The 17284-nt window shown below is 41.3% G+C and overlaps 1 protein-coding gene across 1 annotated transcript in view; it reads right to left on the bottom strand.

Moving 5' to 3' along the window:
• Positions 1–17284, bottom strand: part of LOC122531899 — a 122444-nt gene that overhangs the window by 20774 nt on the left and 84386 nt on the right. The window contains exon 4 of the mRNA XM_043660181.1: positions 9628–9645. Coding sequence (XP_043516116.1) covers positions 9628–9645 — 18 coding nt within the window. The remainder of the gene's footprint in view (positions 1–9627; positions 9646–17284) is intronic.

The following is a 17284-nucleotide window of genomic DNA, read 5'->3' as shown; positions in this document are numbered from 1 at the left end:
ACACCCTGTATATGTTGCGTTTGGATGTTGTATCATTACTCGAAAGGGAATTCTTTGTTCCGCAAAGTCGATGAAAATTAAATTACACTTCAGCTGCAATTTTCGTCTCCTTTTAACCTTTAACCCTTTGACTACTTTTGTTGGCGCCTAGAGGCGCTTAAAAAAAAAATTGTTCTTACGATACTGTAGGAACTTAACCTACTTTGACCGGCTGACACGAGAGGCCCGGAAAATTTTATCGATCATAAATCCAGCAAATCTCATTTGAACTAGACGTAAGTGAATGCCAATTCAACAATTATATATTCCGTTAGTCATATATTATATAAATATGTTTATTTTACAGTTATATCTTATTAAATCCTTAAAATGAAAACTTGGAATAATAAAATGATCGGAAAAAGTACACAGCAAACGATTCACGTTGTGTATATTCATATTTCGTAGATACGATGCAATTGTTTGATAACTTGGCGCTACAAAGAGAAAGAGTAACTACGTGCTTAATTTTTAGAACGTATATTAAACAAGATGTATGCAACAAAATACATATTCTTATACAATGTAGATTACAACGGATTAACTTAAGTACTCTCTATGCTCAAACTCTCCTTCTTAATTACTTGACAACGACTGTGTGTTTATCTCCTTAGCGACTGTTATATATATCCCTTACGATTATTTATAAATCTCCATGACGATTGTTATAAAAAGCTTAATGCTAATGTTAAATTTTTAGTGTGTGCACCAGCAATTCAATGCAGAATACGAATGAATAAATAATATTGGTTTAATGTAGTGGAATTCAGTGTTTCGATTATTGGAATATACTTTCTCGGAAATGCACGCCTAACGAAAAATTTCGCCATTCTTGGTGTAGATCGCCGTATGTCAAAGGGTTCAGATCAGAGGAGAGTATTGTACAAATTATAAATTTCGCCATTTCATCGTTTCGTTGTGTCGCCATGCTTCGCCGTACATTGACTTGATTCTCAGATTTGACTTCTCCGAGTCGTTTCAACCCGTTTCTGATGCGAGAAACTCGATGAACGTTTCATGCACACCGCGTAAATGACATTTCCCTCCCCTGTGACGTCACACCTCATTGGTACCTAAAAATACGCCATTATTTCTGAAACCGCGACGGGTTACCGCACAAAAGGTCAGTCGACCGCTGGAACATCGCGCGCGACAAAGATGAAGCCGATGTGTTTGCGTAACGCTGCATAAATGTTACGCAATCTTCGTTGAACCGACCTGAATCTTTAAATCTAAAAAAAAAAAAAAAAAAANAAAAAAAAAAAAAAAAAAAAAAAAAAAAAAGAGAAAAGAAAAAAGAAAAACGAGCCAGAGGAATCGCTGGCTGACAAAAATCACACAGCCGACACAGCGATAATTAGTGAACGGTGAACGTGCATCCTGTCAAAGGACGGTTGGCGAAATCCGCTCGTCTAAAGGCTCGACAAAGAAACCAAGCTGCCGCTGAAGAACGACGAGGCTTTTTGCTCGTCGCCTGGGGCGGCTCGCTGTGTAGATATGCATGCACGCTGGCCGCTACAAATTAGACGATAGGCGTGCAACGTAACGCCAAGTAGTTTGAAACTGGCTGTTAAACCAATGCAAATTACTGCAAGACAATCCCCGGTGTTGCGGGCGGAGGCGAAAGAGGCGTGGACCAGGGCGAGAGTTCGTCCTTTCTAATTACGTATCGCAGCCACCCACCCCACCCACCCCCTCGGAGAAAGAGAACGGAAAAGCTTAACCAACTTTTCACGAATTAATACTGCCCTCGTACGTGCGTCCAGCGAATTTCACGTACCGTAACAACGTTGCTGCTTTCCTCTCCCGGATTCCCTAATTTCTCGTCTGTCCTCTCGACAAACGACTCGAGATCCTCGGTCTCGGTCTCGGTCTCGGTCTCGGTCTCGGTCTCGTCGAGGGGTGAAATAAAACATTCGTCGAAACATCTCTTCTTCGAACATTGATTTTTATTTATTACGAATGAAAGATCTTGCCAACGAATCTTGTGCCAATTTCCCTTTCGTTTTAGTCGAAAGATGTGACTTGTGATTTTTGTGAAACTCGATCATCCTCGATCGAGGACGAGAGTACACGTTGATTTACGAGAAAATGATTCGCGGGTATCATCGATGAACGTTAAACGTGTTAATTAAATCTGAAGGAGGGATTTTGTTGGCAGCGTTTCATGTATGACCTGCAATTTTACTACAAATTGGATGTAACGTTAGGTGTAATACCCTGGTGTATGCGCAAGAAAGGATATCGAGTTAATCAGGAATATTCATCCCTCAGGGTATCGTTTCACAGCTACGATTAACCTCTATTTCGTACTCTCGCGCAACAGAGATTTATATCGCAAGCTTATTGTTCCCAATTTCGCTTTTCACGGTGCATCGATATCGCTAGTAATTTAATTACTTAATCCACGATCATTATCGTAATGGATCGTAAAAATCTCTCGTAACAAAAACCGTCGATAAAACGTCGACGAAACGAGAGCGAAATCTAGTCGATATTCACGTCGCGACGATAATAGAAAATCGAAATTAAATCAACTTACAATTTGAAACATAATCTTTTCAAAGGCCACTTTCGTAAAAGAATAACTTCACTGGCTCTCACGAAGCCTGAGGTCTTGAATTTTAATGGATCCTGCGCAAGTGATTTTAATTTCAACGACAGTGCTTTCAAATGCTTTCTAAATAAACTTGGTTCGATCTATTTGCAGCTCGTACTGTTATACTTTAAAAATACGTCAAAGTACGTATTTAAAATTGTCACGAGCGTCCCAAATATACCATTCTCCGAAGTTAATGGATCAAAGTTTCCCAAAGAAGTGGACAAGTGGAAAACAAGAAGTTTAATCAAACGTGCGAAACGTTAAAACGAGACGAACGTGCATCTGAGATCTCTATCGCGTATTAACGACGAGCAATTAAGTAAATGACCCTCTTGTGAATTTTCTCTGCCTCGAAGCCGGAAGATTAATTACAAATTAAATTGGCTATAGGTGTATAACCGTGCAGCGGCTGGCTGGCGTGCACACATACGCCGAAGGGTGTCAGGTTAATTAGGGACATTCGTCCCTCAAGACATCGCTTTGTGACTAGGAGGCTTAACTGGACACGATGCATCGCGACCCCTAACAGCACCCTGGCCTATAAGCTTGATCCCCATCGACATACATTAAGTGCATGGATTTCAGATGTCTATCTAACCTCTGTCAAATTAAGTGTCACCTGACAGAAACGTCAAATTTAATCGATGCCGGAAAGACACCCGGATTTCCTCGATCGATCGCGACGCGGGAGGTGCGATTATTTGTTTGAGAGAATGCCGCTGAACAAGCGAACGAATCGTTCGTAATGAAAAGCGGAAACAATCATTTTGTGGTAACAAAGAGATTGAAATTTCATGGAGAAAAAAAGAGGAAAATGATCAATGTTAATGATCATTAAGCAAGTTCACCTTGGCGTGAATTTCATTTTCAGTTCAGAGGATTATACAACGATTTCTCTGGAAATACAAAGAAAGAAAAGAGAGAGAGAGAGAGAGAGAGAGAGAAGAGTCCCGCACAAAGCAATACGGAGGCAGAAGAATTTCGCAGGCATAAACAACGCTTTTTATCCTCGCCTGCGACGGAACAACTGGAAAAATTCGACCAAAGAGAAGGACAAAGCGAAACGCACGACGATAATTCCAACCCCCCTCGTTCGAATATTCAGCGCCATTCTCGGCGCATAATTTCTCGATACAATAGTTTTCCGTAAAACGGCCTGAATCGCAAAGCAGGGACGTAGCTCTTAATTCCATTATGAAATTACTCCGGGCCGGCGATATTTTAAGCCGAGGTCGAATAAACCCGCGTTTATCCTCCATACGCGGCCGGTAAATAAAAATAACACGTTGCGTGATCTCGCCCAATCGATTATAATTAATCCTTTGTACTCGTATGTCACGCGATTTACTGTAAAACTCCGCGTGACCTTTGACGTTTCGATCGGTAATAATTATTTGCTAGATTTTGCAAGTTTATCAACACACAGATGATAAATAACCTGTGTTCTCTTCGGTATTGAACAGTTTGTTTCCGAGTGTTATATAATTACAGTAATTTTTCGTGGTAAAATGAAACTGAGAAGATACGCAGGACAGTGACGGTGAATTTGAAAATGGTGGTTTTAAAAATTGTCACATTTTTGAAAGTTATGAAAAATAAGTTATATAATAATAACAATAAAATAATAAATAAATAAATAATATATTAATATATAATATATATATAATAAATAAATAATAGTATAAATAAATAAATATATAATAATTCCGATAAAACACATAATATTTTATACAATAATAATGATAATAATGACAATAACAATAACAAAAAACACAAATGATAATAAATGTATATATATATAATAAATAAATAAATAACAATATAAATAAATAAATATATAATAATGCCAATAAAACACATAATATTATTATGCAATAATAATAATAATAATAATAACAACGATAACAATAACAAAAAGCAAATGGTAATAAAAATAATAAGAAACATTGGATTTTGCCGTTGCAGATTAATTTATATTTATTCAATTTAGCAAAAATAACAAGTGGAACAAATCGAGTTGAAGGGGTTAATTAATCGAGCAACTTGACGCGACCATTTTACGTCTCGACGATTATGAAACCGGCGACGTCCGTGTTCTCTGTTTTCCGCTTTCGAAACGATCGTATCGATGCGAATCACTTGCACTTTGTTGAAAAAAACCAATTTCGTCGCAGCCGCGCCGCGTTGGTTTATAAAAATTCTTGTTGATTGTTTAACAGCCTTGTCAAAGAAAGCGGGGCGAGCTTTCATAACAGAAACGGTGGCAATTTGCGGCGAACTTCTGGCAATAAATTGAACGTCACAATTTTTTTCATGAGTATGTGACTGTTCGACGAGCACGCGTTTGCGAAGAACGAACTTTATTACTGAAAAGAAACAACCTGGTCCAGCGGGTTCGGTTTACACGGGAATGGTTTAATAAATAAAACTACTCGCTTCGAATATTGGCTCGGCTTTTTTCTATTCCTCCCCTGTACGCCTGTGTTCCCTTTCTTTTTATACATATTATCGATCGGCAAAAAATAAAATGCGCACAAAATTTATACATGCGTGTGTGTGTGTGTGTGTGTGTGTGTGAACAGTGCGACAGGATACTTCTCAGTCTCTAATCATTAGACCGGACAGCAATTCATAGATTGCTTTTAATGGCGCTTTTAACTTTGCTTTCAGCCAAGCACGACTTTTACGAAAGCCTGCGACCCTCCCGATAGTAGTTTTAAACTAAAATGACTATTTTTGCACGCGGCGATACACGCGAGAAGGTAAACTCGTGAAACGCTTAATTTCGCCAAGTCGAAACGCGGCAATTCCGTTGGACTTTGCAAAGCACCGCGGAGTCTCGAGTTCACCGGCGTAGTTCGAATTCGAACGATTGCAGGGAGCTATTTTCGACGAAAAGAAAAAAAAGCCATCGCTCCTGTTATTTACAGATAAGGTCGGGCCATTTTCCGGGTGTGTAATTTCCACGATCGTCCGACCAAGAGTGTAATGGGTATCTGGCGAAACTTACGAAACTGGAACAGCAACGTGGAAGAGCAACTAAACGCCCAAGTGATTCCCAAATACAATTTCCTGGCCGCGAATCGCCGCGGACGCGTTTCGAGAAACGAAGAACAGAGAAGGAGGCGGAGGACGAGGAACCGATGACAAGCAAGAAAGTTAATCGAAAGCAGAACCTCCCGAAAGTGTTTCCGTTCCAGCGGGCTGTCTTTAAACCGCGCGTTGTTTAAACGTGCAAGCTCGCGACAGTCCGCATGACACAAAACATGACACACAACAACGTTTCAGCGTTTCGCCGGGAAAAAAAAAAAAAAAAAAAAAAGAAACAGAAAAAAGTTACCCGGAAATTGGCCGCAGATACACCCGGTTGGCCAGGAAAAAACAGCCGGGTGCAAAAGTGAATTCGGAAAAATAGAGAAGAGAACAGTGGGAGAAGAGAACGAAACGAAACGCGATGCAACAACGAACGAGGGGNGAAAAACGAAAAAAAAAAAAAAAAAAGAAAAAAAAGAGGAAAAAAAGAAAAAAATATCAAAAGCAATCAATTCCTTTTTAGCTGGTGAACAATGTTGCTCGCGGCTTGTACCGCGTGTCGCTTGTGGCGATTCCGGGGGATGGTCTCCTCCGCCCCCCCCCCTCCGCCCCCTTTACGCCGTGTGCGTTACAGCGCGAGCGTGTGTTTTCTATGGCGCGGCGCACGTTGCATATTTAAAGCAGGGCGCAAGGATGGAATATAAAGTCCGTCGGAAAACACCGCTCTCTGGCTCGGGTTTTCTAAAAAGAAACGAGAGAGAAACTCGGGCGGGGGCTTGTAGTAACCCGCCGTTGCGCCAGAAGAATTAATAAAGCAACGAGAGAAGCAACGTCACGTGGTTTATCGTTGTGTTTGCCCGAAAGAAAAGGCCACCCCCGGACCGTGCATGTTTCTCTCTCTCTCTCTCTCTCTCTCTCTCTCTCTCTTTCTCTCTCATACGCCACGGCTCACGGTTGTAATTCCGTTCCACGCGGCTGCCCGGCAACGGCCTCACCTGAGCTTATGACTTTTATTCGGGGCCGGCGTATTCCGCTTTCGCGCCGCGCGTCGCATCGCTCTTTCTCCAGGCCGGTCACGAACTGTCTCTGAATCGCAACAATTAAAGCAAAAGGACCGGGCCACCACCACCACCGTGCCACCCCTTTCCTTCGAATCTCCAGACCTTCGTGTTCCTCTCTTTCTCTTTCTCTCTCTCTCTGTCTCTCTCTCTCTCTCTCGCTCTTCGCGGTGAAAGAACGCGACAGATCGCTCGCGCCACCGTTATTGGGTGGAAATTACGAAGCGCGTGAAGCGGACGGAATTACATTCGTTTCCACGCATCGCCCCCTTCTCTCGCGTCGCCTTCGTTCGTTGAAACAACGCTCCGCTTTGGAATCGATCTCGGTTTTGGTCGAGACTGCGACCGACGAAAGTTCACGAGAAAATTTCCACGCTTCGAACCGTGTACAGACAGCGAACAGAGTACCATGAGAGTGATTATGTTTCGCGGAGAGTTTGAAAACGATTTTCGGGGTACGCACGTGTAAAAGTTACCGGTAAATGCCGGTCACTCGATTGAATTCTCGGCGGTCTCGGAGAGAGAGAGAGAGAGAGAGAGAGAGAGAGAGATTGCTGGGGCGATGGAAATCTTTTTCGAACGATAATAAATCGAATAACGAAGTATATATAGAAGAATATTCCCCTTAGACTTTCTCTGCTCTTGAGCTACGTCGCGAGCGAGTTATGCTAAATTGTAAATACACGGGGACTCGGTTGCGCGCGAGGGTGCAAACAAATGGGGCAAAAATGCCCCGTTCCGGCCGATCTGCCGCCATGGTTATTAACCGTACGTAGGAAGCAAGAAGGACAGAGAAACAAGTACCGCGGTCGGGCTTTAATAATTATTATCTACGGTCACGTGAGCATAATAACGTTGGCGTGTGCCGCGCTTTGATAATCGCACGTGCATTGCCTCTTTAAGTTCTCTCCATTCAATCAAGCCCGGTCCTTGTTCGCTTCTTGAGCGACCGAGCAAGCGATTAATTGGAGAAATACCTCGAGGGTGAGAAGAGAGAAAGAGAAAGAGAGAGAGAGAGAGAAAAAAAAAGAATGATTGCATGTACTCGACGAGTAATTAAGTGTTAATGTATCCTGTCGTCGTTGGCGTTTGCTTGCCAACTAATTAACCCTGCACGCTTCGTTTGCCACCTATTCAAGGAGGCGGGGCCTTTCGTAATTTGTCGCGAAAGAACAATCGACGCACGATAAACATTGAAGATTCTCTCAGATGCTAATACGCGCCCTCTGTCCGGGGAAAATGTTTCACAATAATTTTGATTTTCAAATGTTTTACGTCACCTTTCGTTCGGTGTCGAACCTTTCGATCCTCTGGGGCCTCATTGGCCAACGAAAATAGCTTACATATTTCTTTTTCAGTACAATATTGTTTAGATATGATGAAACAAAACATTGATAAAAAAAATATATATATATTACATTTATACAAATAATATATTTACATTAATTTGAAAAAATATGAGAACACTGAACTTGTTTTTGATATATAGGTAGTGGCCAATATTTTCAAGATGTTTGTCCAAAAATTTTATTTTTTGCTTCAGACGGTGGAAAAGAAAATAGAGACATTACGAACATTCGTAAATTAAAGTTATTCAAGTAAGAAAATTCTTATTTCGATTATACAACACGGACACGCCTGTTTCATATATATATATATATTTAATCGAATTTTACCTTTCACGCCTCGGCTTAAAAAACTGCTGTGCGTCTTGTACGGATCGAGAAGACACCTTATGCGTTCTAGCTGCACGAGGAAGCGCGCACACGTCACACGATGGGGGTAAAGTCGCAGTATTTCGGTATTAGAAAGTAGTGGCTCTCGGCGCTTTTAAGAATTTCGCCGGAAGCTTTTAAATGGACAGCCTGGAAAGTTGCTTTGACGACGATACACGAGCGAGATCTCGCCCGGGATTTAAATCTTCCCCGTACCCATTCGAATGCGATTTTCTTCCTCAGCTTTGCGCTGGCGAACCCGTTAACGCAGGCGAGTCTCGAAAATATGGAAAGAGCAGGCGGAAACGAACCGTGCACGCACGCGTACGCATCGATATTTTAATCTTAATCGTATTTACGAATAAAATTTATTACTCGTTCACGGTTCAACCGTTCCTCGGCGGCTGAGCATTTCGGCGGTCGAATTAAATCAGCCCGCTAATTAACGTTGATTATAGAACGATCCGCGATCTAGAGCGTTGCGCGAATTCCTCCGGTATTTTTTCCTCCGCCGACACAAAAGGTCCCCGGCCGCACGAATTAAAAAGTACACGCGTTTGATATTGATTATCGCGGTGGAAAATTTGAAACAAAGTGTCGCACAGTCCGAGAGCTGTGGAATTCGCAGTTGCGAGTTTAATCGACGCCAGAAGGTAATAAATTCGCTGGCGCATCGACGCAAAACGATACGCAAAAATAAATTAATAAACTTCAATATTGTTGCTGATATTCCTCTCTTGGCTGGCGTATCGCGCGCACGCGAGGCAGAAGTAAAACATTTTCGGGCAACCGGCGGAGATAATAATTATGATTTACGGTCTGGTAGTTATAATTCCACCATCGACGGCAAATTATATGCCTGCTTTTCAAAATTGCGCTCACGCACACACGGACGCCCACAGATTTGGAAATTTCTGTTTTCTCTGAAACGGCAACGCTTCATTATTTCTCCAATTATTCAACATCTTTTGACACAGAGAGTATACACGCTACTCTCGCCGAATACGCGAGTTGATTCAAGCCAGTACCAGTAGTCAGTCGACGATTTAAAACTGAAAAAGTTGCTCCTAGTGGGGTGGGGTTGAAATTTCACTTTACGTACCCGATCGCTGCAAACCGTACATGCGAGCCGAGAGATTCGGGGATAAAATTTTACGTCTCCGATGCGATTCGCACTCACCTGTCATAGTAGTAGTCCCTGAAATCAAACAAAAACACAACAGACGATTAGTGGCGAGCAAAATGTTTCAACTTCTTCTTCATTTGAGAACCGCGATACGAGTGCAATTTTCGAAAAACAATTCGAGCGACGTTCGAGTACTTCGGTTCCGTTTGAAACAGCCGACAACCGAGAGCAATATCTGCGATTGTTCGTCGAACGAAGCACTATACAGGTACGGTAATGTTTATACACTTTCGAAAAAACGCAGCAGTACCGCGAACAAAGAGAAAAATCGGATCGCGTTTCGCGATACTGAAATAAAGAACTCCTGAGGATTTTATCTGGATCACGCGGGAAAGGTTTCAAATTAAAAATTACCAATAGGGAATTCGAACGAAAATTTCGCAAATTACTTGTGATAAATTATTCGAACGGATCAGATTACGGTTAGGTCGGATCACATTGGACCTTGTGTGTGCCCCGACTGGAAAGTCTGTTACATTGTGACAGGGTTTCATTTACATTAATTGGGTAGTAAAAGCCAAAGTTCAATCACTGTTTAGCGTTCACTGATTCCGGCAAGGTACGGCAGTGTGTTCACGTTCCAGTCACGTTTCAGTCTAGCGAATGACATTTCAACAGTGATCGAATCGTGACTAGACCGTCGTGTCGCGTCGCGTCGCGTCGCGTCGCAAGTCAAATCGAAGGTTGCTTTCGGCGTTCGTTTCTCTTTCGCTCGAAATTCGGCGCTTTAAATGCATTCCTGCTTGCGTGTCTCTTTAAATAGACAGTGTCTCTTTCCTTTCCAATTATTTCTCAAAAAAAAAAAAAGAAAAAAAAAGAAAGGACGCGACGATTTCACTTTTTTTGTATTTGTATTCTCAAAAATCTAAATCTCGCGCAACTCGAAAGAAGCGAAACGTCCTTCGTCGTTAACGTTCCATCAGAAGAGGGGAGGGTATGACGTGCAACAGATGTTCTTAAATATCCAGTATGTTCAGCGGAACGGGAAAAATCGGGGTTGACCCGTGTCGAATCGACTAAACGATAGATTCAATGATGCGAGGCCGTTTCTGTGCCTGGCTACAGATATTGATTTGTTCGAAATGGTTTCCGAGGAACTGGCGCTAGCCTTTTATTATATATCGATCGCTTGCATCTTTTACACTAATAGTTGTTGCAGCTTTCATGTCACCTTCCGAGAAACGTGTATAGCAGAAGGCGAAGCTAACCCCCCATTCTTTTTTTCTGAAACGCTCTGTACATCGGGGCAACAATTCTTGTCGAACGTCGAGTTTTTTCTCTCTCTCTCTCTTCCTTTCTCTTCGTGCAGAGAAACGTAGTTTACGCGTTTCCGAGAAAGCTGCGAATAATTACGACTATTTATACGAAAAGGGTTACGTTCCATTCGTTTTGCACACTTAAGGTTATCGGGCGTTGCGCAGGGATTACCGCGAATTACACGGGTCCACGTATATACACGGGTGATAAAAGTGGAGCGACTAGTGAAAGAAATGGTCAACGAAGAAAAGGGCATGAAGAAGAAGAAAGGTGGACGGATTACAGATCGCAACAGATCGAAAGAAACGACGTATTTCCCTTATTAAGAGGGAATTCTCTCTGCGCAAGTGTTGCAAAATTAAATTATTTTTCTAAATAACTCTCTTCGAGCTTCTTTTTCCCCTTTATATTTCTTTCCCGTTGATTTTCCGTACTGTGTGTTAATTTAATTGAATTATTATTATAATAATATTGTAGCAAGTTTAATTTTCACTTGGTGTGGATGAAATCTCAAAAAATACACGATGCATACATTCTACGTGCTATTGACTCTTCTGAGCAACAAAATTATATTTTTTACAATTTTACTTTTAAAAATTACCGAGAGAAGAACGAGATTCGGGGATTTTCAGTTTACAATATTCACCACTTTATCAATTAACCTAGTTTGGCACGAACGACAACGATAAACGTTCTGAGCAATAATTACAAATTATTGATTTCTTTGTTTTTGCCCAGTCTGAGAGATACAGTCGTCCACGTTTCCGTCGTTGGCAAAGTGAAACCAAAGGAAATTATCGTACACGACAAGAAAGAAACTGAATAAAGTAAAATTGAAATAAATAAGAAAGAAACTAGACAAAACATTGTAAACTGAATAGAATTATAAATAAGAAAGAAACTAGATAAAGCGAAATTAAGAAAAAAATTTGGAGAAAAGGGAAAAGTCCATGAAAATTATTAAATTTACAGAGGGAAGAACTCTATCGGTGTTGGTGAAATTTCTCGATCACCTGCGTGTTAAGAAATACGATTACAAAAATGTTCCCCGGGCCAGTAGCTTGCCTCGCGAGTAATTTTGCGAAATAATTAAAAAGTTACCGGGTAAGCGTGTAAAAAAAAGGTTCGGGGCGTCGAAGTTTATATCGAATAAAGGAATCCGGCTTTAATTATCGTTTCCCCATCGTTTCAAAGCGTCTAATACGTGACAAGTTTATCGGTAAGTGGTCTATTATTCACTTAACCGCGGACAGCGGCGCCGGTTCTTTGAGGATGGGTCAGCGATTTAAGAGAAAATTGCCAATTACTTTACTCCCTGTAAGTACTCGAGGGCTTGATACATTCTGAGGCATCGAGGCGTTACTTACACCGACTGCTTCGGAGAGACAGGCCAACAACAAGAGAGAGAGAGAGAGAGGACACGAGAGGTCTACGAGGACAAGCAGCTGAGAAATTAGACGAGAAGAATAAACTTCCTCGCCTTCGGCTCGATAAAATGAAATTGCTAATTTTTTTTTTTTTTTTCTTCTCCTGCTTTCCTCGATCGAGCCGCGATTTAATTAATCAAAACACGTCAGCCAGAATTGAAAGGAGAAAGAATCGAATTTGAAAATAAATTTTCAGCGCGTTGCCGACGTAAAAAAACGTTACGATGGTTAGATCGATGGCTCGCGCGTATTTCCGCGAAACGGTGGAAGCTAACCTTCTTCGAGTGGAACTTTATTTGTCGGGAAATATGTTTTGCCGACAAACGCTCATCCAGCGTTATGTATTGACAAACGCTTATCGAATTAATTGTTACACCGTGGGGCGGAGGAGAATTACCGACAACGAAAGAGAAGAAGAACGATAATCGAATTTGCGGGACGATCGAACGAACGAAGAGCGTTTCGGTCAATAAACGGTCCATTAGTTGCTGTTTAAATACACGATTTCTGCCGTCGAAAGAGAGGAAACGGAAGGACGCTGACCGTGAAATGCCTCCTCCTCCCTCCCGCCGGATCGAAAAGGATCGACTTCAGAGAAAATTGCCAATTACTTTGATTGCTTTGCTTTGCCGAACGGAAGCCTTCCCCGTGCCACCACTCTGAGCAATTCTGTGTCTTCGTACATTAATGTAAAGGGCTGAGAAACATCTTGCAAGACTTTCGAGTCTTAAACAGAGGCAAATTTCGAGCTAACTAATGGACCCTCGGAACGATCCTCGGCATACTGAATGCGCAATCGACCGGTTCCCGATGAATTATCCCGCGGAAATTTCCATAACGGCGAGAGAGGCAAAACGAAAGTAATATTAATATTAATATCCCAGTGTCAATTAATCAGCGTGGTCGGAGCTAGTTTTACAGATGGAACGTTGAGATCTTTTCAAAGTCGTAATAATTAATTATCGGGGGGCGAGGGGGTGGTGAAAGGTCAAAGCAGCGTGAAAATAGGAATTCTAAATTTGGTTTTAATTCGGTAACGATCGATGAACACACCGTTGAACGAAGCATCGAAAATACTCTCTCTCTCCGCGTTAGACAGTTCGTTATTTTTTCAGAGCGAGGACGAGAAATGTCGACCGGATCCGAGAGTGCGTTCGTAAAAAAAAAAAAAAAAGAAGAAAAGAAGAAAGAAGAGAAAGAAGAGATGTCAGAGACTGGGAAAACGATCGCGAATTCATGACCTAGAATGTCTGAATATTATTCCCTGGTCGAAAGCGCAACTACGACAGTTCTGGTCCGTACAGCGATTGGACACGAATAGCAAATCGATTGACGATTACTGAAGCGCGTAATTCGAAATACAGGGTTTACCGAAAGATACGAACTTTATTCGACTATTATACTTGATAAATTCAGGCGAAAACGCTGCATCTGGTTGCGGACCGAAGGGGAAAAGAAAGAAAAGAGAAGGAGAAAAATGAAAGGGAGGAGGAAGCAGAAGAAGAAGAAGAAGAAGAAGAAGAAGAAGGAAAGGAAAATATGTAATGTCGTTACGAATCGGCGGCGCGGCGATCATTAAATTCACGTTTTTCAAATAAAGATTTCAACTTACGCTTTTATGCAACGATTTCGCGTCCGTGCTTTCAGCAAAAGCGGACGAATCCCGCGCAATTTATAAAATCCGAAAACGTGAGATAAAATGCAACGAAATGTACATAATATTTTGTCTATTGTTCGCCGCACTGCGTAGCCGTGTCTTCGTCATTCAAGCGAGGAGGGAACAATGCAGCGATTTAATTGCAAACATGTTCCGATGAAATTTGAAATTATAAATAAAACATTTTTGTTTCTCTTTTCTTTTTTTCTCTTTTTCCTCTTTTTTTAGTGCAAGCCGACAACTGCAGCGCAAATAATTGCTCTTCGAACGTGCACGTTTGTTTTATCTGTGTGCTATATTTCTTTGTAATTATTTACTGCAAATTTGCACGGGTGAACGTGCCCGACGAAATTTCACGGTTTAATTAGGAGAACGAAATTTGGAAGACACAGATACAAACCATCAAACAGTTGAAAAAAAAATAAATAAAAAAATGTAAACTGTTAATAGCCTGTCAGCACCCGGGGAATATTCATGTGTCTCGACGTTAGATTGAAAATTGGGAACAGATGCATTCAATGCGCCCCACGAGAGGGAAAAAAAAAGGGGAAAAGAGCGAGCGAGAGAGAGAGGAAGATGTCGATGTGTAGAATAGGTTAGCGTGTATCGAAAAATGACGGTGTAATTATGGGGGCCGATTGTTCCCGATTCTTTGTTATCCAAACTTTCGGTCTTTACTTTGTACCGTTTTTTTTTTTTTCCTCTTTTTTCTTTTTTAGATGGAAAAATATGGCTTGTCCGCGATTTTTCATCATAGCTGTTTGAACGTGAAAACGAAACAGAAGGAGAACACGGTGTATTTAATAGTGGAAATTTTGTTGTATTCCCTTTGTACGCGTGCCCGTTTGCACACGATACGGGTATCTCTCTTTTTTCCCACTTTTTTCTTTGTTTGTTTTTTCTTCTTTTTTTTTTTTTTGTTCTTCTTACACGAGATGATGAATAAAGAACATCGTAATTTACACGACGCGATTGTATTTTTTATAATTGCAAAATATTCAGGATTACGCTTTGACGTTTCTTATTACCACTTTCAAAGAACAAAGGAATTAAAAGTCTCTCGACTATAAAAGACTCATCACCGCGCGATAACTCGCAATCAAAGCCAAGATTTTATCGGTGGTAAAAAAAACACAGCAGAGAAAGGTTATGTTACGCGGCAGCAATCGGTCAAACTCGCGCACGCGGAATCGCGTAATTTATTAGCCGGGATCGCGCACGGTCGAATTTAAATTCATTGGTTTTATATATTCATTTAGACGCACGCGATCAACTTCCGTTACCGGCCTGCTCTGGGAGGTCGTCCGTTCAATTCAAGTTAGTTTAATTAACGAACGAGCCCGAGCACTTTTAATTTGTCTTCAACAACGTGCAAACAGTTTTAAATTTTACGCGGATTGTTTAATTAATCTGGCGCGCTCGAAAAACACGAGCTGGCAAATTTATGAGAGCCGGGACTTTTTTCTAAAAATTTCACCGCGCTCGCCATTTCGTCCTCGTTCGACCATACTACGCATCACTCTTTTTTCTCCCCTCTTTCTTTCTTTCTCCTGCTTTCTTTTCCTTTTTCTCTTTCAGACAGATTTCCCCTGCACCTCCTTCCACGCTTGACAATTTCATTCGACCGCGCCAAGTGCCGAACTTGAAAATGCCGAACCACCGACGAAACGATTTTATGCTGGAAATCTGACGCTGGATTTTCGCGCAACTACCGGTATTAACGACCCTATATTGGCTCTTTGACGTCGAGCGATCACGTCACGTGAAAACAGGACGAGGCAGACGCGTGTCGTGCATAATGCAAGCTAACAGCGGTGCACAAGCTCGTGCTGACCTACTGATTTTAACGAATAGCAGAAATTAAACGCGAGGGGCAGGCAAGAAAAATGGGATTCGTATCAGTCGCAGCCGCGAAAGAAAAACCACTGGACGAGCGTCGCTTAAAATTCCACCCCTTCGGGGCAAAAATGAACGTTGGACAGTGGAATTTTCGTTTCCGGTCCCGTTGGAAATACTCGCTGCATAAATTACAATGACTAATACTTGTAGAAGCAAGTGTTACGCGAAATAATTGGACAATTATTTACGAGGATGATTTCGTCACGCAACGTAGAGACGAAATCAATCTACGTTACGTAGATTTTATTTCTCTCTTGTCAAGTTTACAGATTCCAACTGAATGAAATATTACGACCATATTTTTTTTTTTTTCCTTTTTCTCGGTCCTTTGGACGTTGTAATTGGACGTTACAACGGCTGGTGATAACGCATCGATAATCACCAAGGCTATTACTTATAATAGTCCAATATCAGTAGCTGATGCCGAAGTATCCAAGATCAGGATAACCGATATTATCGACACATACACTGTTTAGGCTGAACAAGACGTGACAGGAAATTTAATAGCGATTAAGTGCTCGCTAAATTCGTTAATGCACGCTGAAGTAGCGAGTTAATTAAATTCGGCCTTCGGGAGCTCATTTTCCTTGCAAAATTTCAGACTGCTTTTAAATATTAAAACCGCCGTCTATCAATCTACGAAGGACATTTATTATCTATCTATCTATCTGTAATAAAAGGAACAAATTTCAATTTCGTACGTTCGTGTCATTTCCCCTCTTGAATTAAAACCAGTTCGAAAGTCGAGTGATCCATTGATGAATTTTTCATCTAATTTCTTCGTCGATGGTAGATGATATTCGTAAAAACTACTGTGCTCGACAGAGAAACGTATAATGTCACTGCATTACCTGTACGAGAGTTTGCGCCTGGCATTTTCGTTCCGAGCCAGATGCACACGCGCACGCACACAAATCACTACTTTCATTAATTAAATCTCTTAATCAAATTGCGCAACAAATTACGGTTCGACTGGCTCTCACTCGACAAACACTTCTTCTGCTTTCGAGGCCGGGACGAGAGCTCGCGTGAAACTGAAACGCGAGTAAACACGAAAGTGTTTCGACAACCTCGACCTTGGCGCTTTTAATTTCGCGGTGAACAACATCATTAACCGGGCGCATTCCTTTCCGCGGAATCGTTGGTCCTTCAAATTAACAGTTTGAATCGTACGATTGTAAATTCTCCTCGTTGATTTCACATCAAATTTTTTCCCTTTGCATTCGACTGTCTTCTCCAAGAAAACACCATATTTGACGCGTACTTTGAGTATCTTTACCAAGAGTACGACACCAAGTTAGACAATTTTTTTTGTGAAAAATTGTTACAAAGAAAATAGAACACTTTTGGGAAGAAATATTAGTAATTAAGAAAGTTACAACATTCTGTGATGATTGCCTAACCTAACCTA

The sequence above is a fragment of the Frieseomelitta varia genome, unplaced genomic scaffold (assembly GCF_011392965.1).
Source record: "Frieseomelitta varia isolate USP_RPSP 00005682 unplaced genomic scaffold, Fvar_1.2 scaffold_425, whole genome shotgun sequence".
Lineage (NCBI taxonomy): Eukaryota > Metazoa > Arthropoda > Insecta > Hymenoptera > Apidae > Frieseomelitta > Frieseomelitta varia.
Note: the sequence above shows the minus strand (reverse complement) of the source record. Positions and strands in the feature narration are given on the sequence as shown.